Genomic DNA, 15,747 nt, shown 5'->3' on the forward strand with positions numbered 1-15,747 from the left:
ACGCCTTCATCTTGGTGTAATGCGGAAGTGAGAGTTGAAAGGAGTCGAATATCTCTTCCAGGGACTGAATACCACATCTTCTTGTGAGACCTGCGCAGTTTAATTTTTTTTCCGGGCGCGAGGCAGAATCTGGACTCGGCTCCTGGAATCCGCTCGTTAAAGGTGAATATGACCTCTGCCTACGATATTATTTGATACATGTCACAAAATCATCCTAAAGTATGTTTTTTCAATATACTTTAATTATATTATTGCAGTTTATTCTGGACTTTAGATGTGATGCGACGGAAGAATTTTTTGAAGAAAGACAGATTAGCGCCGCACGGCCGTTGTGCTTGCTAACCAAAGAGGGAAATATTTCGTTCTGGAACCCAACTAAAGACTGTACTGGACATTGGACCCCGTTACAACATTCTGATGGAATATCAACAAAGATAAGGACCCAATTTGGGATGCTTTTTCATTTATCTGTCGAACTGTGCTATGCTAGCGCTTGACTAGAATCAATGCTGCCGTATGCTAGCTAATGTTGTAAGCTAATATAACGATATATTGTGTTTTCGCTGTAAAACACTTCAAAAATTGGAAATATTGGCTCTATTCACACGATATTTGTCTTTCATTAGCTATCCACCATATGTTTTTCTGAAATGTTTTATGAGGTGTAATTAGTAGTTGACGTTGGTGTCTGTATTTTCTCTGGCTACTCCCGTCTGATTTCAGACTGTAGCTATGCTGTAGCAATGATGGGAGCAGTAATGTAAAACTGATTTATAGCTAAAATATGCACATTTTATGAACAAAACATAGATTTATTGTGTAACATGTTATAGGACTGTCATCTGAGGTAGTTTTTTCTAGGTTCTTTAGGTTGGTTTTAGGTTATTTAGGTTGGCTTGTGCATGCTACTTGAATCATAATTCATACATCATAATCATACGTGTCTGTCCACTTTTGTATTTGGTGGTGAGCTAACATAAATATATGTGGTGTTTTCTCTGTAAAACATAAAAAAAATCGGACATGTTGGCTGGATTGACAAGATGTTTATCTTTCAAATGCTGTATTGGACTTGTTAATGTGTGAAAGTTAAATATTTAAAAAAAATAGCTTTTGAATTTCGCGCCCTGCACATGAGCTGGATGTTGTCATATTTGTACCGACGTCGGGACAGCCCGCCTAACAGGTTAAAAACATCCTAAAGATTGATTCCATACATCGTTTGATATGTTTCTACGACCTGTAACCGAACTTTGAGTTTTTGTCTGGACCTAGTGCTCATGAAGATGGATTACTGGGCTGAACACGCTAACAACTAGTGGCTATTTGGACATAAATTATGGACTTTATGGAACAAATCAGTCATTAATTGTCAAACTGGGGTTCCTGGGAATGCATTCTGATGAAGATCATCAAAGGTAAGTGAATATTTATCATGTTATTTCTAACGTCTGTTGACTTCTGTTGGCTGGATTGGGCTCTGAGTGCCGTACTTAGATTATGCTTTTTCCGTAAAGTTTTTTTGAAATCTGACACAGCGGTTGCATTAACTTCACTAGGGTAGGGGGCAGCATTCGGAATTTTGGATGAAATGCGTGCCCAAATTAAACTGCCTGCTTCTCGGGCCTAGAAGATATGATATGCATATAAACTGGTAGATTTTGATAGAAAACACTCTAAAGTTTCCAAAACTGTTAAAACAGTGTCTGTGAGTATAACAGAACTGAGAAACCTGAGAAAAATCCATTCAGGAAGTAGTTATTTTTTTGGTTTTGTAGTTTTCTATTCAATGCCATTGCAGTATCCATTGACTTAGGACTCAAATTGCAGTTTATATGCCTTCCACTAGATGTGAAGTCTTTCAGGCTTGTATTCTGAAAAATGAAGAAGTAAGAGCAGTCAATGAGTGGACCCTAAAGTGTCACAGACCTTTTTCATGCGACCGAGAGAGTGCGTTTCTTGTTTACCTTTTAAATTGACAACGTTATTGTCCTGTTGAAATATTATCGATTATTTAGGCTAAAAACAACCTGAGGTTTGAATATAAACATCGTTTGACATGTTACTATGAACATTACGGATATAATTTGGATTTTTTTGTCTTCCTGTTTTGACTGCGTTTGAGCCTGTGGATTACTGAAGAAAACGCGCAAACAAAACTGAGGTTTTTGGATATAAAGAGAATTTATCGAACAAAAGGAACATTTATTGAGTAAATGAATGTCTGCTGAGTGCAACCATATGAAGATCATCAAAGGTAATGGATTAATTTTCTCTATTTCTGACATGTGTAACTGTTCTACTTGGCTGGCTACTGTTTGTAATGATTTGTCTAGTGGGCTATGTTCTCAAATAACCGTAAGGTATGCTTTCGCCGTAAAGCATTTTTTAAATCTGACACCGTGGTTGGATTCACAAGAAGTTAATCTTTAAACCTATGTAAAATATGTTTTGTTTTCTGAATTTTTATAATGAGTATTTCTGTATTTGAATTTGGCGCCCAGCAGTTTCACTGGCTGTTGAAGAGGTGGGACGCTACCATCTCACGTGCCCAAGAGAGGTTAAGGAGAAGTCTATCTTTAATTCTGTGAATAACACTTGTATCTTTTATCGATGTTTATTATGAGTATTTCTGGGATTTCTGTGGCTATCTGCAAGATCACCGGATGTTATGGAATCAAAACATTATTGCACGTAACGCGCCAATATAAACTGAGATTTTTGGATATAGATATGCACATTATCGAACAGAACATACATGTTTTGTGAATGATGTCCTATGAGTGTCATCTGATGAAGATCAAAGGTTAGTGATTAATTTTATCTATATTTCTGCTTTTTGTGACTCCTATCTTTGACTGGAAAATTACTTTTGAACTAACATAATCATATGTTGTGCTTTCGCTGTAAAGCCTTTTTGAAATCGGACACGATGTGTAGATTAACAAGATATTTATCTTTCATTTGCTGTATTGGACTTGTTAATGTGTGAAAGTGACATATTTCGGAAAAATATTTTTGAATTTCCCGCGCTGCCTTTTCAGCGGAATGTTGTCGAGGGGTTCCGCTAGCGGAACGCCTGCGCAATAAAGGATAACTGACTTGTCTAGTTAAATAAAGGATAAATAAATAATAAAGTCCTGTACGAGGTGGAATCATATGGATTTCATTATCTATATTCCACAGTACAACAGTTCTAATATCTCACCTTGCTGCCCACAGTTCAAATAGAAGCTCGGGACCTGAGCGTTTGCTTGCACTGCTGTGTACACACTATCTCCGTCAAAGGGAATTGGAAAGGTGAGAACACCAGATTGTTGGAATAACACACAGAGGGAATCCGTATTTACACGTACCAAATGGCACCCTATTCCTTATGTAGTGCCCTCCTTTTGACCAGGGGCAATAGGAATCTGGATCTGGAGACGCAGACCAAAACATGTCATCAAGAAGTTTCCCCTCTATTCCCTCGGCTGTTATAGAGGACTGATGATGATGCAGTATGAGCATTGAGCGGTGCTCTACTTCTAACAGGGACACAGGTCCATAACTTATTCATCTAAAGGAATGGGAGGAGGAGAGGAAGAGACGGGGAGCAAACGTTCCCTCGCTCCTGTTCTCAAACAAGCCCAGCAAAATGAGTGCATGATCCCTGACGACATAAAGCGATGACATGAAAAGCTTTTAGCTCTCGCGGCCAAGGATGCTAGAGTACTGAGCAGAGACAGTAAAAGAGAGAGAGAGAGAGAGAGAGAAAAAGACAAGGAAAGAGAGAGAGGGGTATGGTCAAGATAAAGAGGTCTGGGAGATATAGCCACGAGCGAAGAGGAAGTGGTTGTTTTTTACTTCTCTTGTCTCTGTCTGCCCGGTGCTGTTAGAGACAACCTAACCTCTAGTTGCTGGCTGACAGAGTGCACTGCAGACACACAGAGGTGGTTTTTGCTTGTTAGATATTACTGCATTGTCGGAACTGGAAGCACAAGCATTTCGCTACACTCGCATTAACATCTGCTAATCATGTGTATGTGACCAATACAATTTGATTTGAGGTGGTTTTTGCTTTGACAATGAGTTTGCACTATCTGAGAGAACTGTAACAGATTTCAGAGAGGCATGGGTATGTACTAGAGGTCGACCGATTAATCGGAATGGGCGATTAATTAGGGCCGATTTCAAGCTTTCATAACAATCGGTAATCGGCATTTTTGGACACCGATTATGGCTGTTTTTTTCTTTTTACCTTTATTTAACTAGGCAAATCAGTTAAGAACACATTCTTATTTTCAATGACGGCCTAGGAACGGTGGGTTAACTGCCTTGTTCAGGGGCAGAACGACAGATTTTTACCTTGTCAGCTCGGGGATTCGATCTTGCAACCTTCCGGTAACTAGTCCAACGCTCTAACCACCTGCCTTACATTACATTGGCAGGCTGACTACCTGTTACGCGAGGGCAGCAAGTTGCCAAGGTAAGTTGCTAGCGAGCATTAAACTTATCTTATAAAAAAAACAATCAATCTTCACATAATCACTACTTAACTACACATGGGTGATGATATTACTGGTTTATCTAGTGTGTCCTGCGTTGCATATAATCGATGCGGTGCCTGCTAATTTCTCATCGAATCACAGCCTACTTCGCCAAACGGTTGATGATTTAACAAGCGCATTCGTGAAAAAAGCACTGTCATTGCACCAATGTGTACCAAATTATAAACATCAATGCCTTTCTTTAAAATCAATACACAAGTATATATTTTTAAACCTGCATATTTAGTTAATATTGCCTGCTAACATGAATTTATTTTAACTAGGGAAATTGTGTCACTTCTCTTGCGTTCCGTGCAAGCAGTCAGGGTATATGCAGCAGTTTGGGCCGCCTGGCTCGTTGCAAACTGTGTGAAGACCATTTATTCCTAACAAAGACCATAATTAATTTGCCAGAATTTTACATAATTATGACATAACGTTGAAGGTTGTACAATGTAACAGCAATATTTAGACTTAGGGATGCCATCCGTTAGATAAAATACGGAACGGTTCCGTATTTCACTGAAAGAATAAATGTTTTGTTTTTAAATGATAGTTTCCGGATTTTACCATATTAATGACCAAAGGCTCGTATTTCTGTGTGTTATTATGTTATAATTAAGTCTATGATTCTACGACCTGTAACGGAACCTCTATGATTTTATATCTGATAGAGCAGTCTGACTGAGCGGTGGTAGGCAGCAGCAGGCTCATAAGCATTCATTCAAAACAGCACTTTTGTGCGTTTGCCAGCAGCTCTTCGCTGTGCTTCAAGCATTGAGCTGTTTATGACTTCAAGCCTATCAACTCCCGAGATTAGGCTGGTGTAACTGATGTGAAATGGCTAACTAGTTAGAGGGGTGCGCGCTAATAGCATTTCAATCGGTGATGTCACTCGCTCTGAGACCTTGTTCCCCTTTCCCCGATGGGTAACGATGCTTTGAGGGTGGCTGTTGTCGATGTGTTCCTGGTTCGAGCCCAGGTAGGGGCGAGGAGAGGGACAGAAGCTATACTGTTACACTGGCAATACCAAAGTGCCTATAAGAACATCTAATAGTTAAAGGTATACGAAATACAAATGGTTTAGAGAGAAATAGTCCTATAAGTCCTATAATAATTACAACATAAAACTTATTACCTGGAAATATTGAAGACTCGTGTTAAAAGGAACCACCAGCTTTCATATGTTCTCATGTTCTGAGCAAGGAACTTAAACGTTAGCTTATTTACATGGCACATATTGCACTTTACTTTCTTCTCCGACACTTTGTTTTTGCATTATTTAAACCAAATTAAACATGTTTCATTATTTATTTGAGGCTAAATTGATTTTATTGATGTACTGTATTAAGTTAAAATAAGTGTTCATTCACTATTGTTGTAATTATCATTATTACAAATAAATAAATAAAATCATCCGATTAATCGGTATCGGCTTTTTTTGGTCCTCCAATAAATCGGTATCGGTATTGAAAAATCATAAAATCGGTCAACCTCTAGTACGTACAGATCAATAAAGAAAGACAGACAGACATACAGACAGACAGAAACACAATCAACCCCAACACACACCACCCCAAAACACATGGGCGCGCAGGCAGACAGACAGAAAGACACACCACCCCCATACCTCCTGGTATCGTCATCCTCTTGTGTCCTCTGGGTCCTAACCCAGTTCTCCAGCTGCCTCATGGAGTTGGTTCTGGTCAGACTCTTCTCTGGCTCCTGGGCCTGCTGGTTCTGAGGCGGGTCATGGGCCTTCCCTGCTCCTCTGCCCAGGGTACCTACCACCTCCCCTGGGCTTTGGTCCCCAGCCCGCTCCCCAGAGCCGTTGACCTGATGTGGGGCCATGTGCTGGGAGACCTGTACCTGGCGGGAGGCTGTAACTGCTGCTGCGATGGCTGCTGCCTGGGCTGGTTGGAGCTTGATGCTGTTGATTTTAGTCAGAGGCCTCTCAGCACTGCCATCCCTCTGGAATCCATACTTGTTCCCTTCACGGAGGGTTCCATACTTATCCACTTCCCTAAGGGTACCATACTTATCGAGCGTCCCATGCTTCTCTCCATCCCGCAGGGTACCACACTTACTCCCTTCCCGTAGGGTTTTATACTTCTGTCTTTCATCAAGGGTCCCATAACGATCTGACCGATCTTTCTCAGTCATAGACGTTTGCCTTTCTACCCCTTTCTGGAGGTTGTATTTCTGTCCATCTTTCTGGAGGGTGTATCTCTCTCCTTCTTTTTGCAGTGCATATCTCTCTCCATCCTTCTGTACCAAGTACTTCTCCCCGTCTTTCTGAGGTGCGTATTTCTCCATCAGAACATCTTTAGGCACAGAATATCGTTCGCCTCCATCTTTCTGCAAGGAATACCGCTCCCCGTCTTTTTGCAGGGCGTACCGCTCGCCGTCTTTCTGCAACAGGTACCTCTCCCCGTCTCTCTGCAGCGTGTAGCTCACCCCGTCTTTCTGAAGGGAGTATCTCTCTCCGTCTTTCTGCAGGGTGTAGCGTTCCCGCTCTCTCTGGAGGGTGTGTTTCTCTGGGTCTTTGTGTTTCCTGTCCCCATCTGTGCGGTCCATGCTGCGGGTAATGGAGGGCTGGCGCGGCTCAAGGTTCCTCTCGTTGTTCTGGATCTCTGGTCGGGTCAGAACCCGGTTGTGGTTCAGGATGTTGTTCACCTCCTGGGGACAGCAGCGGTCCACCTTCAACTTATCCAGTCTGGAAGAGAGAGAGGAGGGGGAGAGAGAGTGACTGACGAGAGAAAAGGAGGGAGTGAACAGGGATTGACAACAGTAAGAGAAAGAAAAAAAGACGAATGATAAAACGATGAAGATAAATATATATCAACAAGTCATTACCAAGCAGGTTCACAGAAAAACATATTTTCACATTCCAACAATGGACTCCTGCTGTGTGGGTGTCAGGCGTTGGGCTCTACTGCTACATCTCCCCTCCTCCAACCTGCCTGCCTGCCTGCCTGCCTTGCCCTGCCCTGCCCTGCCTGTCTGCCTGCCTGCCTGCCTGCCTGCCTGCCTGTCTCGGGGGACCAGAGAGGAGCAGAGGAAGTGAGTGTTTTTTAAAACATCACTATCTGCCCTCAGCACTCTGAGGGCATAGTGAGACATGGCTACTTTGACTGAGCAGCCATCCACTGCTGCAACCTTTCAGTCTGTTACAGAAAGGCCATTAACAGGTCTGGTACTCCAGAGGGAAATAGCTCAAGGCTAGCCACAGTTCTTTACCGCCTACTGCGGTCAGGGACAAGTCACAGTGACAGCCACTTGGGACTGCTAATCTAATGCTCCAGTACATAATGTATTTCTACCTGGGATTTTTCTAGTATTTCTCAGTGAGGTAAAAGGTAGAAGGCAGGTAGAAGGCAGGTAAAAGGCAGTATGTCCAATTTCTATTGGCAGACTTTAAGATGACAGCAGTGCTAAAGTACTTGCAGTGTGCAGACATACAAACAAACCTCCAGACACGGCCTGCATCACGCCACAATGATGAAGCTAGGACTGGTGGTGTGCTGTGCTTCCAGGACAGGGAAGTGTAGGTGTCACTGTCTATCGGAGTCTCTCCAGAGTATAAAGCGTTGTACGCCCATGTCGATAAGCCTTCACGAACAGCTCACGGCTAAAACACTGCAATTACCAACAGCACTAAAAGTATTTTGTTGTATCGAGTGTGAAGTGCAGAAGCAAGAAGAACTAACACTTCGATTTTGTTGCCTCTGATGTGCCACACCAACAGAAGAAAGAAAGTTTAACTGGAGGCAGTGAGGATGGATACCATTGCTGTGCTGTATAGCCCTAAAACTATAGCTTCTTGTTCCCAGCAATGCACCTTCAACAAAACATCTGGTAATTGTCTTCTAAATTGATGCGATTTCTCGCTTCTGCAAGAAACACTGCAGTCTCTCACGGCTGTCCATTTGCTTACAAAACAAATGCAATCACTGTTGGTAGATTGCACGGTTCAGTTGGTAGCTTTCATTGCCATAGGTCAGGCAATCAAGGCAGGCTGGCTGCTATAGGAGGGATTTGGGTTTGTGGGCAATTCTATCTGGGTTTACCCACCTTCTGATTGGCTCTGTGTGGACCAGGGCTGCGTCCGTCATCACTTTCATCCAGGACTCCATGTCTTTGGCTGTGTCTGTGCAGAAGTAGTATGTCCTCATGTTGGAGTGGGTCGCCTAGCAGGGAGAGAGAGAGGGCGGGAGAGGGAGAGTTGGTAAGACAGAGGAGCGTGAGGAAGGTAAGTGGGTAACCTTGGCAAGACCGCAGGGAGTTTTTACATCACCTTCTTTGGAAGAGGTGTGCACGTGTTCGTCAGTCTGTCTGTGCACACACGCCTGTGTGTTTGAGCGTGAATGTGTGTGAGCATCCCTACCGCTCCAAGGCTGTGTAGCTAACTTTAATTACCTGCTAAGCAGGCTTAGGACCATAAATATGAGCGACAGGGAGACACTCCAAGCTGAGTGTTACTCTCGTTTCCTGCTGCAGAGGCAGAGACCGACACTAAGTCAGCGTCTCAATTGGCACCCTATTCCCTTTACAGTGGCTTGCAAAAGTAGTCACTGCCCTTGGCATTTTTACTATTTTGTTGCCTTACAACCTGGAATTAAAATGTATTTTTGGGGGTTTGTATCATTTGATTTACACAACATGTCTACCACTTTGAAGATGCAGAATATGTTTTATTGTGAAACAAACAAGAAATAAGACAAAAAAACTGAAAACTTGAGCATGCATAAATATTCACACCCCCAAAGTCAATACTTTGTAGAGCCACCTAGTGCAGCAAATACAGCTGCAAGTCTCTTGGGGTATGTCTCGATAAGCTTGGCCTATCTAGCCACTGGGATTTTTCCCATTCTTCAAGGCAAAACTGCTTCAGCTCCTTCAAGTTGGATTGGTTCCGCTGGTGTACAGAAATCTTTAAGTCATACGACAGGTTCTCAATTGGATGAGCTTGGTCTGGGCTTTGACTAGGCCATTCCAAGACATTTAAATGTTTCCCCTTAAACCACTCAACATTTAAATGTTTCCCCTTAAACCACTCAAGTGTTGCTTTAGCAGTATGCTTAGGGTCATTGTCCTGCTGGAAGGTGAACCTCCATCCCAGTCAAATCTCTGGAAGACTGAAACATGTTTCCTCAAAAGAATTTCCTGTTATTAGCGTCATCCATCATTCCTTCAATTATGACCAGTTTCCCAGTCCCTGCCGATGACAAACATGGTGTTCTCGGGGTGATGTGAGGTGTTGGGTTTGCGCCAGGCATAGCATTTTCCTTGATGGCCAAAAAGCTACATTTTAGTCTCATCTGACCAGAGTACCTTCTTCCATATGTTTGGGGAGTCTCCCACATGCCTTTTGGTGAACACCAAACGTGTTTGCTTATTTATTTTTTAAGCAATGGCTTTTTTCTGGCCACTCTTCCATAAAGCCCAGCTCTGTGGAGTGTACGGCTTAAAGTGGTCCTATGGACAGATACTCCAATCTCCGCTGCGGAGCTTTGCAGCTCCTTCAGGGTTATCTTTGGTCTCTTTGTTGCCTGTGGTTAATGCCCTCCTTGCCTGGTCTGTGAGTTTTGGTGGGCGGCCCTCTCTTGGCAGGTTTGTTGTGGTGCTATATTCTTTCTATTTTGTAATAATGGATTTAATGGTGCTCCGTGGGATGTTCAAAGTTTCAGATATTTTTTTATAACCCAACCCTGATCTGTACTTCTACACAACTTTCTCCCTGGCCTGTTTGGAGAGCTCCTTGGTCTTCATGGTGCCGCTTGCTTGGTGGTGCCCCTTGCTTAGTGGTGTTGAAGACTCTGGGGCCTTTCAGAACAGGTGTATATATACTGAGATCATGTGACAGATCATGTGACACAGACTGCACACAGGTGGACATGATTTAACTAATTATTTGACTTCTGAATGTAATTGGTTGCACCAGATCTGATTTAGGGGCTTCATAGCAAAGGGGGTGAATACATATGCACGCACCACTTTTCCGTTTGAAATTTGTTGAAATTTATTGAAACAAGTTATTTTTTAAATTTTACTTCACTAATTTGGACTATTTTGTGTATGTCCATTACATGAAATCCAAATAAAAACCCATTCAAATTACAGGTTGTAATGCAACAAACAAGGAAAAATGCCAAGGGGGATGAATACTTTTGCAAGCCACTGTATAGTACACTACTTTAGATCAGGGCTAGTGTACTATATAGGGAATAGGGTGCCATTTGGGATGCCTCCTAACACACATCAGAGGACAGGACAGACAGTAGGGGATGTGGGGGAGTAGAGAACGGATGGGTTTGTTACTGTGTTATAGACGGTGTCAATGTGTAGGAGTGAAGCGGTGTTGACTGTGATGACTTGTGTGAAACGGTATGTGAGGATAACATGCTCAGAAGGTGGATATAGCATTGTATCAGTATATACTTTCCTTCATATTCTCTCTCTGCCCATCTTGCTCCAATCACCCTCTTGCCCATTGAGACTAGAAAATCTATTGACTTTATCATGGATCTACGCACAAAGAGCTCTCCATATACAAACACATTTTCAGAGATTCTCTGAAAGTAAAGACCAAAAGCGCAAAGTGTGTGTGTCACAGTGTGTTTACACGAGAAAGCAGCGTCGCGCGGTGAAACATCAGAAGCCATTCACTTTCAATGGAAGGAAAGAGAGAGAAGCAGAGTGGGCGAGGGACCGTTGCGAACATGGGTGAGGGACCGTTGAGCGATGCGAACATGGGCGAGGGAGCTGAACAGGGTGAGACTAAAGCTGAACTATTCAAATCCTCCACGATATCGCGACGCGAGCGACAAATTGATGCTCACCATAGCTCCCTACCCCTACTGGATTGTCTGACAATGGCTGTTGATACATAGCACTACAAAAACTCAGTACAAAAGCAATAACTCTGCTGTGTTATACAGCGGGAAGACGTGCTTCCGCGTAACCTACCGCTGTCTATCACAAAATAAAGTTTCTTTACAGATATCCACACATTATACAATCCAGACGGATGGACAAGGAGTTACGGATTATAGATTTGCCTTCAGTAACAGGAAACAAGTACCCCCCCTAAACATTTTTCCCAAGTTATTTTTCGGACTCCGGCATTGCAACCACCTAGGCCGTCCACTCGCCGGAAAGCGCAGCGTCCTTTATAGGGCTGTGTCTGTGTGTAAAGTACTGACCTTGAAGGCATATTTCCTGCTGATGTGGTCGTCGACAGACAGCATGGAGATGTGGAAGCTGGGCAGCAGGATACTACCCAGGATGCCCTCCTCCTTCTCGTCTACAGGACAGAGGACGAGAAGAATCGTCATATATGGTTTATAATGTCGATACGGGCTTTGGAATAGTGCATTACGGTCCATCTGGTGAAGGAAAGTCGGGAGAGATCAGAGGAGGGGAACTATCAGCATTCTAACAGGACAGTGGACACTGGATGTACCGGAAACATAAAAGGTGCCTGCAAAGTTCTGATGCATTATCTTCGGTCTGGGTGTGTTTTCCGTCTCAGATAGGACCATTTAGTCTGGAGTTTATCAGAGCATGGCAGGGAGGATTGAGCATGGCGGGATGTTCACTTTCTTTCTTTACTAAGAACCCCCAAATCCCGGGCTTACAGCATGTTACACAGTAGGGTACCCAAACCATACAGAACAACAAAACCGTTTCTCCTCGACCGCTTTGCCAAACAGCTATCATTTCACAGACAAATTGAATCCTAACAGTGCAACTTGGTAAACAAACACACTAACTGGGGTGTGATAGCATAGCACCAAAGACAGACAAGGAAACAATGATGGAATCAATCCCTCTGCTTCTCAGAGTGTTACGTAAAGCTGGGTTGTATAATGCCTACACAGTGTTGTAACACGCCATCTGTAGAGTGCAGCATGACTGCAGCAAAACCAACAGAGCCCAAACTCCGCTTCAGGGTTTACTTTAAACGGGCAAGTACAGCAGAATTCCCTGCAGCACTCCATCCCTGCGTCTGCCCCGCTCTCTCTCTACTGCTGCATTATTAACTGAGAGGAGAGGGAGAGAGATAGAGAAGATGAAATGAGAACACAGCAGCACCTCTACCCACATGTACATACTGTATTACCTCAATGACATGCCTTGTTATATTTCTATTGTGTTACTATTTACTTTTTTATTTAGCAAATATGTGTCTTCTTTTTTTAACTGCACTGTTGGGAATGGCCTTGAAAATTAAGCATTGCACTGTCAAGTCTACAACACCTGTTGTATTCGGCACATGTGAACAATAACATTGGATTTGATTTCAAAATGGGGGTTTCACTAGATTCTACAAAGAAGAAGGTGACCTTAACCTTTAAGCTATGTGATGATATGAATAGATTTGATTTGATCATTCTGTGGCGACAGAGATCCTGACCAGAGCGGAACCATCAGTCAATCAGACACGGTCATTCATATTCCCCCAGCAACCTCTTTCCTTCCTGCCTTCAGATAGACACAATTCCTAGTCAAAACTTTGCCTCTGAAAACTCATTGACAGACAGCACTTAAGTTCAAATGAAGTGAGTGAAGAAGATAGGAGCGCGAGAGAGAGCTAGATGTTGTTATCAGAAAGCATAGCACGTCAACACTCTTTTAAGAACTCTTCTCTCGTCTCTTGGTTTGCAAATAAACAGGAAATTCCCCTCTGGGCATGTCATGAAAGAGCTGGCTGATTGCACTCCGGGACCATTTAATTGAACAATTTATGGAAATTAAACTCTCTGAAACCTGGGAGAATTGTGTTACGTCTGCAGCAAATACGTTTGCCTTTTACCGCTAGCTATGATGCACCTGGTGGATGTCCTATACTCAAACTTTGACAGTGTGTTGCATTTTGAGTGTGTGTGTGTGTGTGTGTGTGTGTGTGTGTGTCTCACCTCTGTAGTAAAACAGGCACATGTCAGACAGCACAAACCACCTCTTCTTCCATAGCTTCATGCCCGTGCTGTCCTACAGGGGAACAGAAGATAGGAGAATACAATCAGATACTGAGACAGAGCAAAACATTTGGTAGAAGCGCTTCCTTGCCCTCTGATAAGCTAGGTGAGCCTTTCAACAATAAATGGCAAATGGCTTCCATCTATTCAAGCATTCGCTATCAGATCTAGTGGATAGAGCGGTGTTCCTCAATCCTGGTCCTGGATACCTATAGGCTGCGCTTGTTTTTCATCTAGACCTACCTTGATTTGCTGAATTAGAAGCGTAAGTAGAGCTAGGCTAGAACCAAATCCTGCCCACCCGGCTGTCACTCAAGCTCGGCGTGGCCAACTCTGTCACGGAGTTCAGGAAGCAGCGAACACACTCCCTCTGATCCCAGACAGTTTCATTAACCACAGCTATCTCCTCCCACTGAAGCAAATTGGCCTTATTTAATTAATATTTTTAATAACTCCCAGGCAAGTTTCCCATTTCTGTTTTTATAGCTGTGTGTGTGTGTGTGTGTGTGTGTGTGTGTGTGTGTGTGTGTGTGTGTGTGTGTGTGTGTGTGCTTGAGTCACTAGATAATAAGCTCCAGTCTTCCCTAACAATAATGGCTTCTCTTCTCACGATGCCTTTCCTTTTTGATTCATAACACAAATAATCTAAGACTGTTTGGTTGTTTTTCTTGTTTTCGTGTTCAGCTTCTTCTGATGCACGAGTAGGAGTACAAAGCCTTGCCGTCATCAAGAAAATATGTCCCCTTTAAGAGAAGACTTTGGTTGTCAGGTTTGAGAAGGAGAAAAGGCAAGTCTTTCGAGAGAGAATCAATGCAGCTTTGAAAGGGTAATTCAGCATGGTAGAGAGGGAAGCATATAGGAGGAAGGTTATTGACAACAGCTCAACGCTAGTTGGAAACTGAGTGATGCTAATGTTGATCGTTGTCAGGGAGTGAGTGAGTGAGTGTGGGTGTGTTTGTGTGTTGTGTGTGCTAGGGGGTCGAGACACATTGACAAATTGACCCACAGCCAGAGCTTGGTGAGGGAGAGGAAATGCTCACGTTGCATTGTACAGGTTGAAAGATAATGAGCAAAACACCACAAGGTTGGCCGAGCAAGTCTGTAAAGTGACCTGATTAATTGAGACAGAGAGAAAGAGAGAAAGTTACATCTAATCAAGGATGGTTGTCGCTTTGCTTGAGGGACCAGGCCACCGTATCAGTACTAACTAAAACAAAAGACTAAGGCTATGTAAATGAGAATGACAAAATGATGCATCAACATTTAGACTGAATACAAGTGATAACAGATAACAAGAGATGAGGTCACCCCCCCCCCCCCCCCCAAACCAATCTGATTTCAATCCACTGTCTGGGAATACAGATTCAAAGTTAATGCATCTCTTTCTGAATATGAATGAGGATGTCCCTGTTAAATAGATAACTGGATAACCTAACAGACTTGTGTGTGTGTGAGTCTGATGTTACACATTTAACCTTTACTAGGCAAGTCAGTGAAGGGGTTAGGGTCCCAAAGACCCTCCCCATTATTGATTAAGGGGACCTTAAGATTCATATATTTTGCTGCAGGCCTTATAATAGATACTGTTGCTATGTGTCTAAAACCTCTGCCACTATACGTTGAACAAGCCATCTATATTAGTCTTTGTGGTTAAGCCCTGGCTGTTGTGAGTGTGTGCTTGCAGGCTGGGTCTGAGTCAGAACGAAACTAGATAAAGAGAAGTAACCACTGTCTGGTTTTGACATTTTGATCTTCTGTGACAGTGGACAATGCTAATAAATTCAGAAAAGCTACTGTACTAGGTTACCTCAGCTTATTGTTACACACATACATTGACGTAGGTGATCATACCACTAGGGAGTGATCACATGTATAAAATCCGCTGTGCCCTTAGGCGGGGTGCAGAACTTACTCTGAAACATACGTGCTGTGTTTCCGTTGTCAACTTCTGTCTGCAATTGCATTAATAAAGGTTTGATTGATTTACTTAAAGATATTGTCTGATTGCTGATTTCACCAAAAAGCCAATGATCGACAAGGAACAAGGAACCTACCCCGACTTCAGTTAAGAACTAATTCTTATTTACAATGACGGCCTACACCGGCCAAACCCAGACGACGCTGGGCCAATTATGCGCCCCGCTATGGGACTCCCAATCCTGGCCGGTTGTGATAAGCCTGGATAAACCCCTATGACATTGTCAAGTTCCCTTTGTGTGTGTGTGTGTGTGTGTGTT

The 15,747-nt window shown here is 43.0% G+C and overlaps 1 protein-coding gene across 6 annotated transcripts in view; it reads right to left on the reverse strand.

Annotated features, from left to right (window-relative positions):
* The window catches only part of LOC129838776 (pleckstrin homology domain-containing family A member 5-like), a 177,615-nt gene that overhangs the window by 37,544 nt on the left and 124,324 nt on the right, over positions 1-15,747 (reverse strand). For all 6 annotated transcript variants that reach the window (XM_055905947.1, XM_055905951.1, XM_055905950.1 and 3 more), the window contains 4 exons: positions 13,451-13,523; positions 11,735-11,835; positions 8,604-8,719; positions 6,160-7,245 (listed from right to left, as the gene is read on the reverse strand). In XM_055905947.1, the coding sequence (XP_055761922.1) occupies positions 6,160-7,245; positions 8,604-8,719; positions 11,735-11,835; positions 13,451-13,523 (1,376 nt within the window). The remainder of the gene's footprint in view (positions 1-6,159; positions 7,246-8,603; positions 8,720-11,734; positions 11,836-13,450; positions 13,524-15,747) is intronic.

This window comes from Salvelinus fontinalis, chromosome 39 (assembly GCF_029448725.1).
Source record: "Salvelinus fontinalis isolate EN_2023a chromosome 39, ASM2944872v1, whole genome shotgun sequence".
NCBI lineage: Eukaryota > Metazoa > Chordata > Actinopteri > Salmoniformes > Salmonidae > Salvelinus > Salvelinus fontinalis.